This window comes from Trichosurus vulpecula, chromosome 5 (assembly GCF_011100635.1).
Source record: "Trichosurus vulpecula isolate mTriVul1 chromosome 5, mTriVul1.pri, whole genome shotgun sequence".
Classification (NCBI taxonomy): Eukaryota; Metazoa; Chordata; class Mammalia; order Diprotodontia; family Phalangeridae; genus Trichosurus; species Trichosurus vulpecula.
The window spans coordinates 97096227-97118087 of NC_050577.1; the positions used below are offsets into that span (position 1 = coordinate 97096227).

General features: G+C 39.4%; 1 protein-coding gene across 1 annotated transcript in view; it reads right to left on the reverse strand.

Annotated features, from left to right (window-relative positions):
• Positions 1 to 21861, reverse strand: part of LOC118850956 (contactin-associated protein-like 2) — a 210773-nt gene that overhangs the window by 27231 nt on the left and 161681 nt on the right. The window contains exon 4 of the mRNA XM_036760566.1: positions 3812 to 4042. Within this exon, the coding sequence (XP_036616461.1) occupies positions 3812 to 4042 (231 nt within the window). The remainder of the gene's footprint in view (positions 1 to 3811; positions 4043 to 21861) is intronic.

The window sequence follows — 21861 nt, forward strand, 5'->3', positions numbered from 1 at the left end:
CTCCTAAGAGGAGGGAGGGTACCACGGGTCTTCCATAAGCCATAATGGCTAGTGTTCCCTACCATGGCAACATCAGCATGAATGTGTATGTGTTTTGGTGGGCAAAACATTTTGCTTTTGAATCAAGTAATAAGAATTCTATGCTTCTCTAACTATGCAACTCCATTATTATCCAGTCTTTAATAGAATAATTGAGGAAAACCAAACAAAATTACTTTTCCCAAATCAGAATTCAATTGGACAATCTTATCCTTCTAGAAGTCAGAGCATAATCTCTGATCCATAGAAGGTAGCTATGGGAAACTTCCTGAATTTGTGCTATACTTTTTCTCCTTTCCCATGTTTCTATGTACCAAAAAAGAAGAAAAAAAAAATCTATCATGTTACCAAACAACCACCTGACTCAATGACTGTCAAATAAATATCTCCTGTCTCATTGACCTTTCAGAAGAGGCATCGTGTGGTCTAGGGGAAAGACCACCACTGTATTTGGAGTCAGGATGACTTGGGTTCCAATCCTGTCAAAGATACTTACTGTATGGCCCTGGGAAAATCACTTAACCATTCTGAGTTTGTTTCTTCATCAAGGGTTGTTTTGAGGATCTAACAAGATAATGTATTTAATGCATCAACTTTAAAACATTATATAAATGAGCTGTCATTGACAACAACCACAAAAATAATATTAATGAAAAGAAAACGCCAAGGATAATTTTGAATTCTGACCTGTGACTTTTGTTTCACATGCCTCTACTTTTGTCTTTTGCTGTCTTACCTTCTCAGTACGAAAACTTCCCTAAATTGAAACCCGGAGATCATATATAATTCTGGCAATTGCACTGATTAGATTGTAGGAACAGGAGTGGAACATGTTTGATAAGTACTCAGAAAGTTAAAAAACAAAGAAACAGGTTAATACATTTTTTTGGGGGCGATCACACTTGATCAATGCTGAGCTAAGAATGGGGGCAGGTAGTGGGAGTTAATGAGATAACATATAAAGCACTTTGTAAACCACAAATCACTACATATATTTTGTCAGTCACCTTCATGGTTAATAACTGTGCATTTGAGCAGGGGTTATTTGCCCCTTTGCAAACAGGTAAACTTCAGGTGATCTTTGAATTTGGGAAGGACTGATAGATAGTTCTATCTGCAAGTAGGTATTTTTTTTTACATAGGAGCCATAACTTAAACATTAGCACAATGTGTATTGTATAACCTTAGTCCGATCCATATCTGGCTATAGCATGTTGAACTGTATATTTGAACATCACAAAGAAGTTTTTCCTTCGTAAGTCTTTGTTATTATCAATAAAGATAATTGAAACATGCTTTGTATAAAATATAAACTTTTCTGAAAAGACATGAAATTAACCTGTATTGATGTAGTAACAATTTGGATTTGACAATCTTTCCCACCCATTGATAGGCCATGCAACTTGCTTACATCACAGGAAGCCTAGGACACATGTGGTGGGAGGAGCTTCCTGATAGGAAAAGGAAGTTATATTATAGGAAATGCCGAGAGAGAGAGAGAGAGAGAGAGAGAGAGAGAGAGAGAGAGAGAGAGAGAGAGAGCGCAGTTATGGCTGCTAATGGCCACCCTCATGATTGTTAGAACCGAACAGGCTGACCTAGCTGTACTATGAGTTTGTTTTGGAGAAGACCCCGGAAGGGGGTTGGAGAGGTTTTGGGATGGCCAGGCTCCAGGTTGTTATATTGTGTATTCAATGTTTTGGGTTCCTTGCTGTTACGATGAAGGCGATAAATGCTTGTGGGATATGGTTCTCTGGTGTCTGAGTAAATGGTTTACTTCTTGTAAAGGTATGTGGAGAGTCTATGATCTATGAGTCTATGATCTATGTGGAGAGTCTCATATACTTTGTGATACAGAACTACATAGGCATTTTGACATTTGTCATCTATATTGTTATTATTGCCTTACTGTTACAAATGATAACCTCAATTTGTATCTCACAAGCATTGAAAACAAATAATTCATGAAGGAAGTTATAATAAAGAGGGGCAAACTCAACTTTCTCTCTCATAACTGAAGAGGGACTTCTGCGTCAGATGCTTTAAGAAGTTAGTTTCTTGGCAGCCATTGTAGCAATGTTTATGGTCTTGCGCCCACTGCCTTCTGTTAGTCTTTCACATGAACAGCAGGAGTTAACATCTGTGTATTTCAAAAGACTATTAATTGTTTCCTCTTTTATCCAGTCTGGTAATGGAAGACACTTAATCTGAGGATCCCTTCTAATTTTGATTCATGGCTTCCCGCATTTCACTTATTTCTAGTTTTATATATTTTTGTCCCAACTTCTCAGGATGAGAACTTTCCTAGGTTTAAACCAGTTAATGGAGCAAAGTCAACCCTGCTGACCCTGTTGTATCAACCTAATAACATTGTTAAAAGAGCAAGTGTTTATTAATGCCCATTAGCATTATATGGAATGCTTAAATGGAATATTTTTTATGATGTTATGTGAATCTAAAGGTGAGGGACAAAGAGAAATACTCTGTCTCATGCTAGAAGGGGAGGGAGGAAGACCTGAATTAAAATCCTGCCCCTGACACTTGCCAAATGACCCTGGGTAAGTCTCTTAATCTTTCTGGGCCTCATTTTCTCTTCTGTAAAATGAATAGATTGAGCTCAATGACCTCTATGGCCTTTTCCAACTCTAAATTTATGAACCTATAATTCATGGCCTACAAATTGGCTTTTCTGAAAATAAGAAACAAACTGGTTCCTTTCTCAGCTTCACTCTCCATGACTGAACTTAATGGGATGAAGTTAATAAATGCTAGGAGAGGTCTGGTATGTGGTTAAAGAAATTAAATGCACATTGTTGTTACTAATAAAACTATCAATTATGTCTCATTAAAGCAATGAATTTTTCTGGATATTTAAGCTGTGTAATGAAGCATGATCTGATTGTCCCATCTCAAGCTTTGTAAGATCGGGGAAGGAAAGGCAGACACGTAATGTTTCAGTGTCGAGGACATACTACAACAATGGAATTCTTTTGCCTTTAAACATTGAGCATTTGAATGCATTTAAAGTATGGTTTTATTTTAAAGCTGTGCTTTGAGGTTGACTATGTTATGATTCATCAGCCACAGTGCTGACTTGGAGAAGAATCCCCTTATTCTCCCAAGGACAACCTTGGTTATGAAAACAGGCTGGGCTTTCTCTGAGCTGGTTTTCGTGAAAGAAGAAGCTATGGGCAAGGTTCAACACTGCTCTATATCGAACTAATTCTTTTAATACTGGCACATATACCATCTGACTACAAACCAGCATAAGGAAAAAGGAAAAAAAAGACGAGGAAGCCAATTTATTCAGATCATCTGAAAGCCTAAAATAGGGGTCCTTAACTTTGGATCTGTTGACTTCGTTTTTTTTGGATTTTGATAAGCACATTTCAAACTTTGCATAGTGGATAGAGCACTGGGCTTAGAATCAGGAACGCTTATTTTCCTGATTTCAAATGTGACCTCAGACACTGTGTGACCCTGGGCAAGTCACTTAATCCTGTTTGCCTCATTTTTCTCCTTTATAAAATGAGCTGGAGAAGGAAATGACAAACCACTCCAGTATCTTTGCCAAGAAAACCCCAAATGGGGTAACGAAAAGTTGAACGTAACTGAAATGACCGAACAGATATTTCAATATAATTAATGTTTCTTTATGCTAACGAAATCATGGGTTTGGATAAAAAAAAACCAGAAATTATCATTGTTTTTGTTGTTTAGTATTGTTATTACCAGTAAAAGTAGTAGTATCAAATATTTCCTAAGACTTTACCTGAATCTAAGTGCCAAGGATCAGTGGCAGCAGACATGGGTGGGATGGTCAGCGGGGAAGCTCCGCAGTTGGACTCCACCAGCTCCCCTTGAATATGGACTTGAGAAGAGGCGTTTGTTGGCCTCAAGGCTGCCTTGAGAGGAGCAATTTGGTTGAACTGTACTCTGGAGAGACACCCAGTGAATCCTGGTGTGTTGTACTTGTGTATTTCTTGATCGATCTTCCCTGTTTCTAGAAGCAAGAGAAAACAAGAGAAATTAAGAATAGTAGCCCAATTTATTATATTGGTAGACTACGCATTTCTGTCCTATATTTATTTCCCCAAATTCATGTTCTTTACAATGCAACACTAATAACTTAATATGACTGAGGAAAAGATATATGTTTTCAGAACAGCTTATTAGAGTATGTGGTGCGATGGGAAGATCCCAACCTGCCTGAAAACTAGTTTCCAAAGAAGTAACAGCAAGCAGGATTGAATAAATCTTTCCTTTGAAATCTGATTTATAGATTCCTGATATTGCAGTATGACATAGATGTGAATAAATTCCCCCTTTATCCTGATGGTTTTCTGTCCTTTTCTTGGTGTTTGCCTCTGAAACATGTTTATTGAAGAAATTCTTACAATTTAGCCATTGGTTAATTTCCCATTTCTTTATGTGCTTATGTACTTCCCTCCTTAAAGATTTTTGGTTTAAAAACAGCAAGCTTTCCAACCTACAATAGAACATTTCCTTCCTCATAACCCTGAGAAATTTGGAGTATGAACGAATGAATCCTGAGAGGTACCCATTGGCAGAAGGCAAATCTTCCCAACTGAGCTACCTTGTTTTGCATGGGATTATGAACCACCCTCACATTTTCCTCTACTTTGTTGATATCTCTGTATATGACCATTTGAACTTGGCACAGTGAAGATTGGGAACCTATAGGCAGGAAGGGGCCTTAGTGAATATCTAGACCAATCTTTGATTTTACAGATGAGAAAACTGAGGCCCAGAGAGGTTAAGCGACTTTCCCAAGGTCACACAGCTAGTTAAGTGGCAGAACTGGGAAGTGAATCTAGGTCTCTTGATTCCCAATCCATCATTTTTTCCACTATATCATGATTAACGGTATATAAAACCTAATGTTCCTACTAATATGACAGCTGTTAGTTTAACTCTGTGTTGTTCAGCTGAATGCAGAGAACAGGTGGGTATCCACCTGATGCACTGCCATGCTGGCCCCCAAGGCCCAGTTACCCAGGAGGAATCAGTCTTAGATGAACCCTGAAGGCTTCAAAGAGCCCAGATGTCATTTTGCTCCTTATTCTAGATCAGCACAAGATAGGTAAGTGACATCTCAGACATTTATCATCTCCATTTGGATTCTAGTCAGGTATATTATATTAGCAAGGTGATTATCATTGAAAGGTATTATAGCTATTTGGAGTATTACATTTGCATTTCATCAAAGGATGAAGCTATAAGCTAATTCTTTTCCCACTTGAACTGAATAGATCAAGTGCTGTGCAGCACAGCAGGATAACTACATATTTACATGTGTAATTCAGAGCAGGTGATGTTGCCTACTGGGGAATGGATATTGGTAAAGCTATACAAGGCTTAATGCAGTCTCTTTTCTTTCTTTGTTTCTTTCTCTCTTTCTTCTCCTTTCTTTCTTCCTTTCTTCCTTCCTTTGTTCGTTTCTTCCTTCCTTTCTTCCTTCCTTCCTTCCCTTCCCTCTCAATCTCTCCCTTCCTTCCTTTCCTCTTTTTTCTTCCTTGTTTCTTTTCCTCTCTTTTCCTTGCTTCCTACTTTCAATGAGAGTCAGAACATCTACTCCTTTGGGACAAGAGAAAGAGAAATATTCATCATTGAATGAACTAAAGTTGTAAAACAGATGTTGGTCTCCACTGGTAGAGGAAAATTCCTCACTGAGAGTTCCCTACAATGAAGACATCACAAGTCCAGACACCTCCACCCCACAAACATGCTTCCAGGTAGTAAAAGAGATAGGGTGCCACAAGAAGCAATAGAGTACCAGAAATCTTTTGAAAACAAGATGTGTTCACAGGTGTGAATATCTTTGGGAAGAAAAACAATGATGCAGATCAAAGGATAATAGATCTGGAGCTGGAAGGAATTTTTCAGCTTATTCCAGGTCACTGATAACACAAAAAGTCATGAGGGAAGGGATCTAGGCCATCTAGTCCAACAACCTATAGTTTAAAAATGAAGAATTAAGTCCAGAGAGGTTAAGTGAGTTGCTCCATGTCACACAGGCTGTGTCAGAGGGGGGTTTTGAACCTAGGTCCTCTAACTCTAGAACAAACTCTCTTTCTATTGTATAAAGATGGTAGAAGTGAAAATAGGTAGGCACTGTAAACTTAAGACAAAAACGAAAGTTGAATTTGGAAGCAATGGGCCAGCAGAACCCTTGAGATTCTGTTGAGGCCTGTGATCTCTTTACACCTTTTGGCCTATGCTGTCTTGTGGCTGTTGGTAAACAAGCAGTGAGATTAGAAGGTTTGTGGCTACCATGTCTAACAGCTCTACTACCAGAAGGTGAGGGTCCTGCATGAGCCCTCATGGGCCTCTTGGACACAGGACCGATCCTGAAGCCTTGAAGTAGCCCAGGTAGAAGACATCATTTTATAGAACTTTGCCTTAAAACAACTGGGGACAGGATTCCAGTTTTCAAGGGTTTGAAGCAGATTGGGATATGACTTATTCTGCTTGGTCCCAGAGGGTACAACTAGGAGCAATGGGTAGAAGCTGTAAAGAGACAAATCGAGGCTTGACATATAGAAAGCTTACAGCCTAACAGCCAGGGCTTTCTAAAAGCCAAACGTCTGCTTTAGAAGGTGGTGAGTTTTCCCTTAGTGGAGCTCTTAATGCTGAGACTGGATGACCATTTGCTGAAACATTGTAGGAGGGATTTTTTTAATCAAGTACATTTTGGACTAGATGAGTCTCTGAGGTCTTTTCCAGCTTTTAAATTTTATGTTTCTGTGCTGTCTCTGAGTGCCTCTTGGCTAATTAACTGTTGGTTTATCAGATTGCTAATCTCAGGACCTTGATTCATTTCTAGTCTGTGCCTTGCAGATTTGACATCTTAGTGGGACAGGCCTGCTACCAAAGGAGGTGGAGTCTGCCTGCCAATGGTAACTGAGCAGCTCTGCAGTTCGTCCAGAGACACGGTCTATACATAAATAACTATAATATAAAATAATCCATAAGCGAATGAGGGTGCAAACTGCTCTGTGAAATCTAAGGGGTAGAAAGGTCTCTCTCCCTTTCTCTCTCTTACCCCAGATTCCTCTTCTTTTATTAGCCATAATATGGAACTGAAGAGTTCATTAAAATGTTTTCTTTTGTGTTCACTGAATAAAGTTTTAAGTTTCTTGTTCTTTATGTTAAAAACACAGTCTCTGGATGATTTTTATTTCTCTCACTCTCAGTCCTCTGTGGTATCACCCTCTGTGCCTACCCCTCCCCTGCCAAACCCTAACTCACTAATAAACAAACAATAAGCAAACAATTAAATTAAATTTCATTTTATTTGCATTTTACTATCAAATGACTTTTCTCTATGGGCCAGTGACTCCATGGAAAAAAAAAGAATCTCTACCCCCTACCCAACGGATTGCCGGCATAGAGATGAGTTTAAAGCCATCTACCCCACTTCATTAATGACCCAGATAATAACAGAGCCCTAGAAAATGTGGAAAGCTAATTCGAAAGCAAGATTGGCAATATCACTTACAGGAGCTCCATGGTTGGGCTTATTCCTGTTGGGGGGGAGGGAGGCGAAGGGTGGGTAATCCATATACAAGTACATCTAACAACTAATTGTACCATGGATAATCATCTCTGTATATCTGAATTCATTATGAGTAAATCATGTTAATCTTTAAAATGGTTTAGGTTATTTCCATACTAAGCTTAAATATTAAATGTCATTTTACTCCAAGTAAATACTTTGGGCATCAGATATATTGTGCAAAGAATTTTTTTTTTTTTGGTGGGGCATGGGATGAGGAGGAATTTCTGTTCTATAGAATACAAATCAAAACTACATTACAACGCCAGCTTAATTTACATGTTCAAGCTACAATTAGGGAGTTAATGCTTTCTATTCATATTGCTGTGTACCACAGAAAGAAAAGAACTCAATTCAAACAAATAGTGACAAGGTTACAGGTGAAAAAAAATATCTTAAAATGAAATGCTGATGACAATCCTTTTAAGAAGTTGCCAGTTCTATCATCAGTACATTAGCAGCCCTTCCCCGCTTCTTCTATTCAGTTGTTGAATGCCAAGTGACAGGCATGAACGCTAGGAGCAAAGAAAATGAAAAAAAAAAAAGAAGCAGCTTTTTAACAAGAAATGCTAAGATGATAAAGTCAGCTCCATTAATGACATAATGGCGCAAGAAGCCTCATGTAAATTTATGAGCATTTATTCAGAGATCTTATAAACATTTAGAGAAGCTGACTCCTCAAAATGAGGTGTTTTATCTTTGGGGCTATTTAAACCTATCTGTATTTTCTTGCTTAGTATCCCAGGGGATACATTCGTCTGAGGCTTGCTGACATGAGGCTGGTGCACTCTGTCTCCCAACTCTAAGGTTTATGATCAAGATTGCTTTTGGAACAGAATTTCTGGGGTGGGATACAAACAGCAGCACGTCTTCATCAGCAGTCCCGTTTATTTTATAAATGTTAGAGAAGAGAGCGTACACCAGAGGGGCTGGAATCTTACAGAGTTTAAGGGATGTAGAAGTTATCTAATCTATTCTAGAGCCTAAGGAAGCCCCCTCTGCAACATCCCAAACAGGATGACCTCAAGTGGTCATCCTGCTTCTGAGAGAACACTTTCATGAAGCTGGGAATTCTCTGGCTAACCAGGTCCCCTGCTTCATTTTTAGATTGTCCTATGCAGGGAGATCTTCTTTCTATTGAAATGGAATATGCCTCTCTATAGCTTCTAACCTCAATGATCCTAATTCTGTTCTTTGGGGCCAACAAAGGGTCATTTCCACAAGATGGCCCTTCAACTATATGAAAACGGACATGTCCCCCTTAAGTTTTCTCTATTGTTTAGGCAAAATGTCCCTAGGTTCTTGAGCTAACACAATATCTACCTACAAGGATTAGAGGACCATAGATTTAAAAATGGAATGGGCCTTCAGAATTATTAGGGTAGCTAGGTGGTACAGCAGATAGAATGGCAGGCCTGGAGTTAGGAAGACTCATCTTTCTGAGTTAAAATCTGGCCTCAGACATGTACTAGCTGCATGACCCTGAGCAAATCACTTTGTCTGCCTCAGTTTCCTCTATAAATGAGCTGGAGAAGGAAATGGCAATCCACTCCAGTGTCTTTGCCAAGAAAACCCCAAATGGGGTCATAGAGAATTGGACACAACTGAAAACAATGGAATAACCAGTTCAAAATCATTTTGTCCAACCCTCTTATTTTATAGATGAGGAAATTGTGACCCAGATAGGTTCATTGACTTGACTCAGGTCAGACAGTAAGTGGAAGGTCAGAAACGGAGCCCAGCTCCTCAGACTTCAATGCCAGGGCTTTTGCCACTGGATCACATCTTCTCCCAGCTTACAATCTCTTTACAGAAGTAACTCATACACATACACATGTGTACCTAACTACATGAAAGAATAGGAAACCAGTAGGAAGGTATAATTAAGGGCTAGATTGTAGTACTTCACAGGGTTAAGGGTTACAGGAATTCAGAAACCAGAAAGTCCACAGTCAGCCTGGGTTGGTTTTGAAAGTCTTATAGGTGGGTTTTTATGAAGAGGCAGGATGCTTGATTGTAAAAAAAGGAGGGGCACAAAATAGCATGTTAATATTTGGGTACCAGGAGAACATCTATTAACTTGAGTTGGAAAGTTACCTTGAAAAACCCAATCATCTTATATAATATGGCCATGTTTGAAAATGCTGTTCTTTTCCTTTTTTCTTGATATAATCATTTCCAGAGCCCAATGTAATACCCTAGAACCCCTCCAGATATTCCCCAAGAGTCCCACCCCAAAACCACTTGCCAAAGTTCGATCTCCCCTTCTCCATAGCCTATTCTAAGGATCCCTTGGCCTTACAATCAGCCCTGTCCCTGTATCTTAAGAACCAACTGGACCTTTCCATCCACCTTGGTATATACGCATTGGCTTCCCCAATTAAAATGTGAGTTCCTTGAGACCGAGGGACATCTGGCTTTTAATTTGCATTCCCAGGCAAACACATAGTAAGTGCTGTACGCTTACTTTTCCACTTCATTTTTTCATTCCATAACTGCCTCCACTCCCTAAGATCTCCAAACACAAATCAGGTTTCTTATCAAATATGGGGATCAACATTGGAACAGACTGGAGCAACTGATGGGCTTAAATCCTCTGGTGATTCTTAGAAAAGCCAGTCTGAAATCAAAAGGTCCACATAAGTTACAGGACCACAGAAAACCAAATGCATGCCTGAAAAATCTGACCAGTTTGCCAGGACAGTGCTCGTCTTAAATGGAGGCTAGTGAGCGGTGAGAAGAAAGAGCTGTGGTGAATTGAACTGACACAGTTTATATTATGGTCTGATTTGTCCAATTCTCTTGATCCAGTTGGAAGTGACCTCCAAAGCTGGCTAATTCAATCTGTGCCACATGATCTCTGAGGTCATTCCTCTCCTCCACTTTTCTCTCTTTGACCTCTTTATAATACACTCTCCCTCTGAGTTCACAAACTTGTTAGTCCTGGGGCTCCCGGAGAGACTGGCAGTGGGATACAGTGGACAAAGCATTGTGTTTAGAATCTGAGGAGCGGGGTTCAAACCTTTCCTCTGGTGCTTACTACATGAGTGATCTTGGGCAAGTCATTAAACTTCCAGGGGCCAAAGTTTCCTCATCTATAAAATGTAGGGGTTTGACTAAGCCTCTGAGGTCCCCTCCAGATCTATCTGGAATTGAACGTGGCATCTGAGATGTAAAAAGCTAAGGTCCAAAAACAGTGAACTACAAAGTAAGATCCAATGAGATGATAACATAGGTAAAGGCCTTTGCAAACCTTAAAATGCTATATAAATGCTAGATATCAGAAAAAAATTAGACCAGGAAAATATATATATATATATATATAAAATACGTTTATATATATTATATGTAGTTATATAGTTTCTTTATATTTAGATCACCCAGTACAACATTATAATTATGTGATGCCAAAATTACCTGAATAAAATAATGAAATATTCAATTATCCAGATATTTCTAAGCATCAAAATATTTAGCATCATGTTGAATATATCTGAACTTCTTATGTTTTTACCTGCACATTTGATATCATGCGGACAAAAAGAGGTCAGATTGGAGCCAAGAAATGTTTTAGCGCCCTTCTGGGGCAAGGGCTCCGCAAAGATTCTCTAGTCTCCCGTAGGGTTATGAATGAATGGGGCATGCTGGAACTAACAAAGGCACTCCAAAAATTCACTGCGCCTGCCAGTCAAACAGCACAAATTGCTGAGTCCTTGGCTTTTGTTTTCTCGCTTTAGAAAGGAAATTCTGGGCAGACCTCACCAGTTTTTATGCTAAATGCTTTCTTCTCTTCATATTTCCAAGTGCAAGTCAATTTAACTATATGCCTCAGCTGTTTGCTTTATGAAAATAGGTGCATTAAATACAGAGGCCCGGGAAGAAAACTACTTTCTTCTCACTCACTGGATTTCACTCAGCCTTCTCTCATTGCATTTTAATTTGCTTGCTGTGTAAATGGAATACAACACACAAACATTCCCAAACTGGTTGAGTGTAGTATACTTAATTTCTTCTGTGTGTGCACTTCTGTAAAAACAAGTCAATTTAAAAAAAAATTAGTCTTTGGAACAACGTAATAAACTGTGGCCGAGACCATTAGGAATCTGTCAGGAAGTCCAGCTGTTTTCCTAGGTTCCTTTTTAATGCATTGAGTTGGATTCCAGAAAAGTGCAGCAGAAAGCTTTGAGGCTTATCTCTCAAGAAAGGTATAGAAGTGTGTGCGTGTGTGTGTGTGTGTGTGTGTGTGTGTGTGTGTATGTGTGTGTGTGTCTATTTGTTTCTGTATATAAATGTGCACACACAGAGATACACACACACAGACACACAGACACATAGACACACACACACACACACCTACACATACACACCTAAAAAGAAATAGGGATAGAACTTCCAGATCAGAAAATTCTTTACTAATGAAGATTGGTCCTTTCTTATCAACTTACAGCCTTAGAGAACTGCCTAATGCAATGAGAAGCTCAGTGAGTCGTCTTCCGTCACATCCAGGACCTAAACCCAGCTCTTCTTGGCTTCAAGGCCTCTCTATTTTCTTTCTCTCTGTATGTATGAGAATAATAACAGCTAACATTTATGTAGCATGTACTATGTGCTGGGCACTGCGATGAACACTGTATAATTATGATTTCATTTGATCTACAAAAGACAATGACGACCACAACCACAATCTGATCCTCACAAGAGCCCTGAGAGGTGGGTGCTATTATGATCCCCATTTTAAGGTGAGGAAACTGAGACATAGGTTAAGTGACTTGCTCAGGGTCAAACAGCTAGTGTCTGAGTCTGGATTTGAACTCTGTATATGTATATGGACATACACACTTACATACACACATAGATACATACACACATAGACATTATGGGCAGCTAGGAGCGCTGGACCTAGAATCAGGAAGACTTCCTCTTCCTGAGTTCAAATCTGACCTCACACACTTACTAGCTGTGATTCTGGGCAAACTTTGTTTGCCTCAGTTTCCTCATCTATAAAATGAGCTGGAGGAGGAAGTGGCAAACCGCTGAGTAACTTTGCCAAGAAAACCCCAAATAGGGTCAAAAATAGGGTCATGACTGAAACAACTAAATAATACCATATATATTATAACAAAATATTATCAACTGAGAGAAATGATTATTTCTCTTTTATATTAACCAAGTATTGAATTAGGATTAAGGTTTTTCCTTCCTGTTTCCTTATTCAATCAGTCTCAGAAGGACATTGCTGATAAATAAGATTGCCCAAATCCTCTGGGTACATGCTTCTCAATCTTGCGTGGGACCCCACCCAACTAGAAGACCTTATAAACAGAATTAGGTTTACACAAGTTCTTGCCCTTAGTAAATAAGCTCCTGTCTTTGGAAACTTGCATTAGAATTTAGGATGACCTAGCCTATAAGGGGAAAACCAGTCTGGGTAGAGATGGATTTTTTTGTCCAGGTTGCTGGAGGCAGCTGAATCTCATGATAGGGTCACATTCCTAGCAAGAGAAACTGAAGACTTTTTGCCCGCCTTCTCATTAATATATTTACTCCCTCACTGATTGTTAACCAATCAGAGTTGACTTTTACCCTTAGGTACAGCCCCTTTTCCAAAGGCTTTTTAAGCATTCAGTGTTCTCCAGGGGGCATCTTTGGCTTCTGAGAGGGCCACTGACCTCATTTTATTGATTATTTGCTAGCCATAATTGGCAAATTTATTATTAATTACCTAGAAACTATATTTCTCAGACTTTTCGTTTGTCACATCAACATACCATTATGTACACATATTTGTATATGTGTAGATATACGAACATATGTGTGCTTATATATGAATATATATGAACGTATGTATGCATAAACAGGCATGTATATGGTGTGATGTATGCATGTGTGAATGCACACATCCTAATAACAATACACACTTGTATATATACTGCACATACATTTTACATATATATACTTTACATATATGTGTATGTATATGCACACACGTATACTTTTTTTGGGCAAGGATAGGGAGGATTTTGTGCGTGTGTTTATGGGGACAGGGAAACCATAATCCAAGAAGAGAAAAGACTGCTGATCTCATTTATTTTATTAGCATTGTGAGGGGAAAATGTGGTCTGGAGACAAAGATGAGTGGGTAAACTTTTTATATATATTCATAAGATGGAATGAAATGATTCAGCAAAATAGGAAAATGGAAACGTGATTTTCCTCTTCGTTCTCACATCTCTAGAAATTTCTTACTTCAGGAGTTCTTTAAAATTATTCTACCCAGGGAGAAAGAAGTCTTTGAGATCTTTAGACTGTCAAAGGGCTCACACATTAAAGGAATAGGAAATAGAGGTTAGGGAGGGACCCGAGGGAAAGGAGATTTTCTTTAGTGTGATTAGGGCTGGTGAGCAAATATGTACAACTAAAAGAAAATGGTGAGAACTATTATTTAAAAAGTAAATCAGGTGGTTCTCTGAATTTCCTCCCTTGCTTTTTTGAAATTAACATGAGAAAGGACTCAGACTCTGGGACCCTGGCATCTGCAGTAATGTTCAGAAGGCAATACATGAATAGAAACCGAATCTGAAGCTTGAGTGGATTATCAGTAAAATTTGAGCATTAGGATTTTAACCATCATAGAATGATTGGTTAACAAAGAAACCAACTGAATCTCGAGACTGGCTCTTCACAGGTACAAGTACACACACACACACACACACACACACACGCTTTTTTTCTAAGCTATTTTCATTGATAGACATCTAAAATTCATTTTAACATTTGAAATTGACAACCAGTTCACCAAGTTTGGGTTTTATTTTCTAGTCTTTCTAGAGGTGGTATCTGAGAGCTAATTACAAGAATCCAGCAGCCAGCACTTTGCCTTGAAACAGGTTTGTATTCATTCTGGAAGGTTCTCTAGTGAAAATAAAGAAGCATAAGGCCTCAAGGTCCTGAAGTCTTAGACCTCAAGGAACTTTCAAAATCATTGGTGAGACAAAAGGTAAAGGTAAAATGAGAGCTGACGTTCATCTGGTGCTTTAAAGAATACTGGCTTTGAAATTGGAGGATCTGTCTTTGGATCATGGTCTTGCTACTAACTGGCTATATGACCTTGGGATGGTCACCTCACTTTTCTAGGTTTGTAAAATGCTGGGTTTGGACTCAATGGCCCTTAAGGTCTCTTCCAGCTCTAAGGTCTAGCTCAATTACAGAGAGCTCAAATCTTCTCTAGTTACCAATGAGGAAACTGAGGCTCAGAGAGGTAGGTAATACTGTTTGTCCAAGGTCACACAAGTAGTAAGAGATAGAGGCCAAATTTGAACTCAGGTCTTCTGACCCCAAAGCCTATGATCTTTTTCATTTACCAGTCTGTCTCTCTAGATGACTCTAGGTTCCTTCTAGCTCTAAATCTACAATTCTAAGGTTTGCAAAGGTTTACATTTTCTCATTTTAGCCTCCAAACAGCTCTGGAAGAAAGGCATGCAGTTACCATCATCATCTCCAATTTACAGATGAGGAAACTGAGGCCTGTTCTTTTTAAATAAAGCGTATGACCTCTATAGCCTTCTCTTAGACAAGTGTTTCACCCCATCAAACCTCAGTAATATTTACGAAGTCAAATTTATATGCTTGCATTACATTATTTGGCTCAATTTATTACCTTTACTTTGTGAATCTGGGAGGATGTGAGGCTCTGAGTTTTACTGCAGTTTTCTTTTCTTGTAAAATATTTCTTCTGAAGTACTTAGTTTTTTAGTTGTGTTGGACTCCTTCATGACCCCATTTGGGGTTCTATTGGCAAAGATGCTGCAGTGGTTTGTCATTTCCTTCTCCAGGTCATTTACAGATGAGGAAACTGAGGCACATGGGGTTAAGTGACTTGCCTAAGGTCACACAGCTGGTAAGTGTCTGGGGCCAGATTTGAACTCAGAAAGAAGAGTCTTCCTGACTCCAGGCCTGGCGCTCGATCCACTGTGCCACCTAGCTGCCCACAGTATTCCTCACATACACTGCCCAAAGTGCTCCTCACATAGACTAAGTTCTTATACTAGCTGAACTAGTCCTTGCTTTGCCCCTAACTTATGTGATACTAAACCTTTCTAAGCTTAATTTCTTTATTTTTAATACAGTGATGGGGTGTGACTAAACAATCACTCAGATTCCTTCCAGCTTAAGGAAAAAAATCTGTTTTTAGGAGTCTATACTCAGTACATCAGTTAGATGCCACCAGCATCATGTTGCTGGTCAGATTTAATTTCCTTTTAATATAGCTTCATCAGCTAATCCTCAAGGGAGGATATATTGCCATTAGATCAAAACAAATTCATATTTAATATGGCTAGGTTCTTTGACCACCACTATGGGCATGTCTGAGGAAAGACAATGGCCTCGGGGAAGTCAGCAAAGCACCAAGATGTCATACCTGAAAAGCAAGACACCTGCAGGCCCCAAAGCCCAGAGACATTCTGCCTCCCTCAACGTGGAGCACAGGGTTCTGCTCTCTTTTCTTCTCCTAATACTATTTGCTCTGTTTCAACAGAATCACGAGGTCAAGTTTCAGGGCAATACCAGTGACTTAGGATTGCTCCTCAATGTTTAAGGATCCAGATAAATTGCTGGCAGAGGTGGAGGGGAAGGATCAATATTTCCTTGCACAGTAACCACTCCTTCTGCCTTCTCTGTCTTGAAGGTCAACTGCCCTCTGGTTACAGTTTTGTTAAAACATACCTTTAAAAAACTCAAGATATTTCAAAACAGGGTGACGTTGTGAAATAGCTGTAAATGTTTTGGAGGATTATTTGGCCCATTTGCAGGTAGGATTGGGGACTTGATACACATGTATTTAGAAAAAGTAGAATTTTGCTTTCTAAGCAGCTGAATTTATACTGCATTTGGTTATTATATACACACTGAAAAATGCAACTCATAGGAAAGTGACTGTGAGACATTCCATTTACAAGAACTTGGCACTGTTAGAGAAGTGACCGACAAGAGAACTGGTCTCTACCTGAACAGAAATTTGATTATCCTGTTTATTTCAGATCTGAGATAATAGTTTTTAATGGCTTTGGATGCCAAAAGAGCTTCCTCCAATGAGGACTGTCTCCTATATGGGTTATAACATATAAGATGATTGTAAAGTAATGAACCTGATTCTATAAGGCACACAGGAAAAACACACTCATTATTTATAGGTACAAATATACACATGGGGGGGGGAGAGAGAGAGAGAGAGAGAGAGAGAGAGTGTATCACGTTGGCATAAAGTAATTTTCCTGTTTCCCTTTTTTTGTCCACCTTTATAAGGTCTTTGGGGGTGGGGAGAATATTTCAAATCAATGACATATTGAGGAAATGTAAACGTGTGGAAATTAGTCAATGAACTAAGCTAATATTCATGTTAACAAGAAATGAAGGAATAGGGGTAAGCCGTTTTAGTTCCCACCTCAATTTGTGCACAGTCTTGTTTTATCAGTCCAGGAGGCATCTCTAAAGGTGTAAAGCACTCATTAACACCCTGTCTGTTAGTGGGATGGAAAACCACTGAATGGAAACCACTCATCATTCTAAATTGTTGTCCATTTCTGAAGATGAAATTGCTGATGGTGATCACTACCTGTACGTTTAATGGGATTGCAAAGATCTTTTCACAGAGTCTTGGATTCAGTCCTTAATGAGGCTCTTTAAGGCATTTTGTTCTTCAGGAATGATTTCACACAAAAGACAAACAATGGGGACATTTCCCCAAGCATTTTTTTTGAAATGAAATGTATACAAGTAAAATAAAATCAGTATTATACTTCATTTACATAGGAAATTTAAGAGGGCCTCTACAAGGTTTAAATTGTAAGAAAATGTAAATTGGGATACTATATATAAGTGCACATATATATACACGTACAAAATTGTCCTTTATATTCAAAGATCACATTGCTGGCAGTGATTGTTGCCTCTGATCCCAATTCAGAATCACCTTTCACTGGTATTATCTTTATATCACTGGGATACTTAAAGAGATAATGGTGTCTTAGACCTGTACCCAGTGCTATCCCTATACAGGCTTATAAAAGCCATAATAAGGATTATAGTATAGATAGGTTTGCTCCTGGGATTATAGATGGTCTGTGACATGATTCTATCACTTCTGCTCACCTTTGAGCATGCAATTAGTGCTGCATGGTATATCATCTTTATGAATTTCAAATCTTAATATATATTTTTTCCTTGAAGTAAATCCAGATCAGTTTATTTTGATTAGCAACAATCCAAGGGTTGCTAAAGGGACTCATTAAAATTGGATCAGTTGTTAAATGTTAGGGATTCCTATCACTAATGGGACCCTGGATGTTTTGACTTGGTTTACCTTACATAAGTAAAATCAAGCAATTTATACAACTAACTTATAGCTAAATAAATAGTTGCCTGGACAACCTGCTTATTCTTATTTCAATCCCTTCACTCTTGAGCTAGACAGCTAGGCGGTGCAGTGGATAGGGCGCTGAGCCTTGAGGCAGGAAACCTCGAGTTCAAATTTGACCCCAGACGTTCCACATTAGCTGCGTAATCTTGAGAAAGTCACTTTACTCTGTTTGCCTCAGTTTCCCCATCTGTAAAATAGAGATAATAACAGGATCTAACTTTACAAGGTGGTGAGGATAAAAATATAATCTTGGCGAAAATACTTTTACAGTGCCTGGGACATAGTGGATGCAATACGAATGCTTATTTCATTCTACTTTTCCCATCTTCTCCTGCCCTATGCTTTGTATTGTTGTTAAAATAATCTAGGGGCAAAGGCCTGACCACACCACTCCTTTGCTCAAAAAAACTTTTTGTCTCCCTGTTCCCCAAGGCTTAAAATACAAACTCTAGCTTGGCATGGAAGACACACCACAATCTGGCTGCGACTATCTCTAGGGATGACTTTATATTACTGTCCTTTTCACACCCTATATTCTATTCAATCCTGGAGAGTCAGCCATTCTCCCATCCTGTCCTGCATTCTTTTGCATTCAGCCTTCACACAGGTTATATCCCCCACGCCTGGAGTGCCCTCCTTCCGTGCTGCTATCTTTGAAAAAATCCTTTTCTTGCTTCAACACCAGCTCAGGTGGCATTTCCTCTATGATTCCTTCCACTGAGATTCCCTCCCTCATCAGATTTCCCTGGGGCAGCTTGTCTTAATTTTTACTCTGCCCAAGTACATCTGACCTTTTAATTCACTTATTTGTGTAATAATGATAATGATGATAGCTAGCATTTATATCGTGCTTTAAAGTTTGCAAAGATTCTCTCATTTGATCCTTCCAACCACCCTGGGAGGTTGGCGCTCTTATTAACTCCATTTTGCAGATGAGGAGACAGAAGTTAAGTGACTTGTCCAGGGTCATACAACTAGTATCGAAGGCCAGATTTGGACCACGTCCATCACTTTATCCACTGTTCCACCTAGTTGCTACTGTGTACACTACACGTTCCCCTACTAGATTATATGCTGCTTGAAGGTAGGGGTTTCATTTAATTATCAGTACAGAACTTAATTCCTTACACACAGCAGACACTTAATAAGTGTTTATTGAATTGATTTGGAATGAATTTAGGTCAAGGAAGAATAGGAGCTCAGAGGGTAAGTGTATGATATGAAATTGGGAAGCCACAAGGCTCTTAAAGCAACTAAGGCCAATTCGCTGGTTTTTAAAACCAGATTTGGGGCAGGAAGAATTCCTCTCTATGGGAAAGAGCCATAAGAGATGGAATAATAACTTTTGCATGGATGTCAATGCTAAAATAAAATGGCCCACTTCCAGAACTCAGAATGTTGGTTATTTTGTTCCTTTGACAGGCGTGGGATCTCATTTATGTGTGTATTCTGTCCCCCAGCACAGATGACAAACCTCCCATGCCTCCTGGTTCTGTGGGATTATTTTCCATGCTTTGCTATAAATTCTCCAAAGAGCATCTACTCAATGTAGCTCTGGAGCTCTTCTACCTGATGCTTTACTAAGCCAGGGGCCCTCTTCTCCCACCTAGTCTGTCTAGTTTCACTTTCTTGGAGAGATGGCCAGCTCACTCCTCTTCTCAATAATTCATGCCATAAATAATGTTTCTTATAACTCTTCTCACATTAACTCATCTTGGGGAATATATTATAAGCCCACTTATGCCCACCATGCTTCTTTTCACTGCTCTGTTAATTATTTCTAATTTTGTTGCTGTTGTTTGTCCTTTGTTCTCCAAGAGGACCATGACATCATGGAGGTGATGCCATCACATGCAAATGATTTGGATTTTAGTGATGGAAGACTGTGCAAAGTCATCAGCCTCACTTTCTGCTCCGGAGCCATCTGGGTCCAGTGGCCAAATTTAATTTTAATTCTTCTGAGATAGCATAGTATTTCAGCACAGGATTGCAGGAAGAGACATCGCCTATCTGGTCTCAACCCTTCATTTCCTAGATAGGAAACTGAGGCGTATACAAGAGCAATGACTCTGCCTCAGTTTTCACAAGTAGTAAATAGCAGGAAATCCACATCCTCTAACACCTGTTCCAGGGCTATTTCCAATGTGCCATCTTGTTTCCCAATGTCAGAAAAAATTTTTGAGGATAAATTTTCAAGAAAGTGAATATTCTAGGATAGCCAAGACTCTTGTACTTTTGGGGAACTCATGGCAATGAACACATACTTCCCTTATGACAAGCTCTGGTATTGCGAATGAGAGGCAATGTGGCCTAGGTAATAAGGAGCTGGCCTCAGGGACTAGAAGACCTGGGTTCAAGACTTATATTGACACGATGGCTATGTGACTGCTGGCCAAGTCCCTTCAGCACTTAGTGCCCAGGCAATGTTCTAAGTCTACAAGTATCAGGTGTTGAGTTGTATTCATGGAGGGAATGAAATCATAGATCTGGTCCCCAAAATATTATAAACAGTAAAAGAGAAAATGGGGTGTAATAAAGTCATAGAATATTTTAAGATAAAAGTTTATTAGTAGGAAGACGTGGGTTTCGGGAAGAGAGATCAATTTGGTATTTAGGTCTAATGTCAGCAAGTTTTTAGAAATAGCATAGCTTCTCTCAGCACCTAAGACCTGTCCTCCCTGGAACAACCCTCTGCCTCTCCTCCTTCTTTTTTCAATTGTTGAATTCCTCCTCGGGCCTCCATTTTGCGGATGGCCATTGCATTTCTGGATGATTCTGCTTTTAACTCTCAGGATTCGGATTCCTCTGGGATTTCCCCTCATCCCTGTCCTTTTGTGCTGCCTTCCCTCTTTGAGGACTCTTTTTCTTTTTGCTCATATTTGCATCTCCTGTACTTAACATAATGTCTAGCACATAGCACTAAATATATGCTCATTGTCTTGCCTGTTGCCTACTGTGTCACATCTTAATTTAGCTCCTCAAATTGATGGTTTTATGTGTCAGTATTACTGTCCTTCATATCATTGTAGATCTGGACTCTCTGTTAGCCCGGGAATAGGGCAAGTGAAGCGAAGCTAATGTTTGTCCAGAAAGGATAATGAAATTTCACTAACGGAGACCTGGCTTCTGGTCAAACAGGTGAGTTGATAATACTGAGGTAAGAATGCATTTTTAGGGAAATGGGAATAGTTTAGTGAGTCCAGAAGTGGGAGAAGATAGGGAGAAACTAGGAAAAGCAATTTAGGGGAGGTGACCCTCAGGGGCAGAGGTCCAGGAAAGAGGGAGGAAGTACTTTGTCTTCCCTCTGTTCCTTCCTTTTGGATGGCCCCAGGCTTCTCTTCTTTCTGAGTTCTGATGACAGCTCATTTCGAGGATATGGCTGTAGCTCTCCAGGAGGTCCAGCTGTGCAGATCTCTAGGGGGGGCCAGGTGTGTAATTCAGCACTATTTCCCACTCTTAATTGGATAAAAGATGTGCATAATCACTAAACTCCTCTCACATGCTACCAGTGGCATGCTGCTGCTAGACTGTGAACTCATATTCTGCATCCCCAAGTATTCATACATGACTGATATTGTAAATAGCAATAATTAGGTAGGTAAAACAATGCTGGGTTATTTTAGTCACCAAAAGGAACCACAAAATTATACGCCAGGCATGTGCTCAGAGAGTTATAGATTTAGAACTGGAAGGGAATTTAAAAGTCATTGAGTCTAATCCCCTCATTTTACAGAGGAGGAAACTGAGGTGCTTAGAGGCTAAGTGACCTGCCGAATATGACAAAGCTAACTAGTGTCCAAGGCAGGATTCAAAGCCTGCTCTTCCC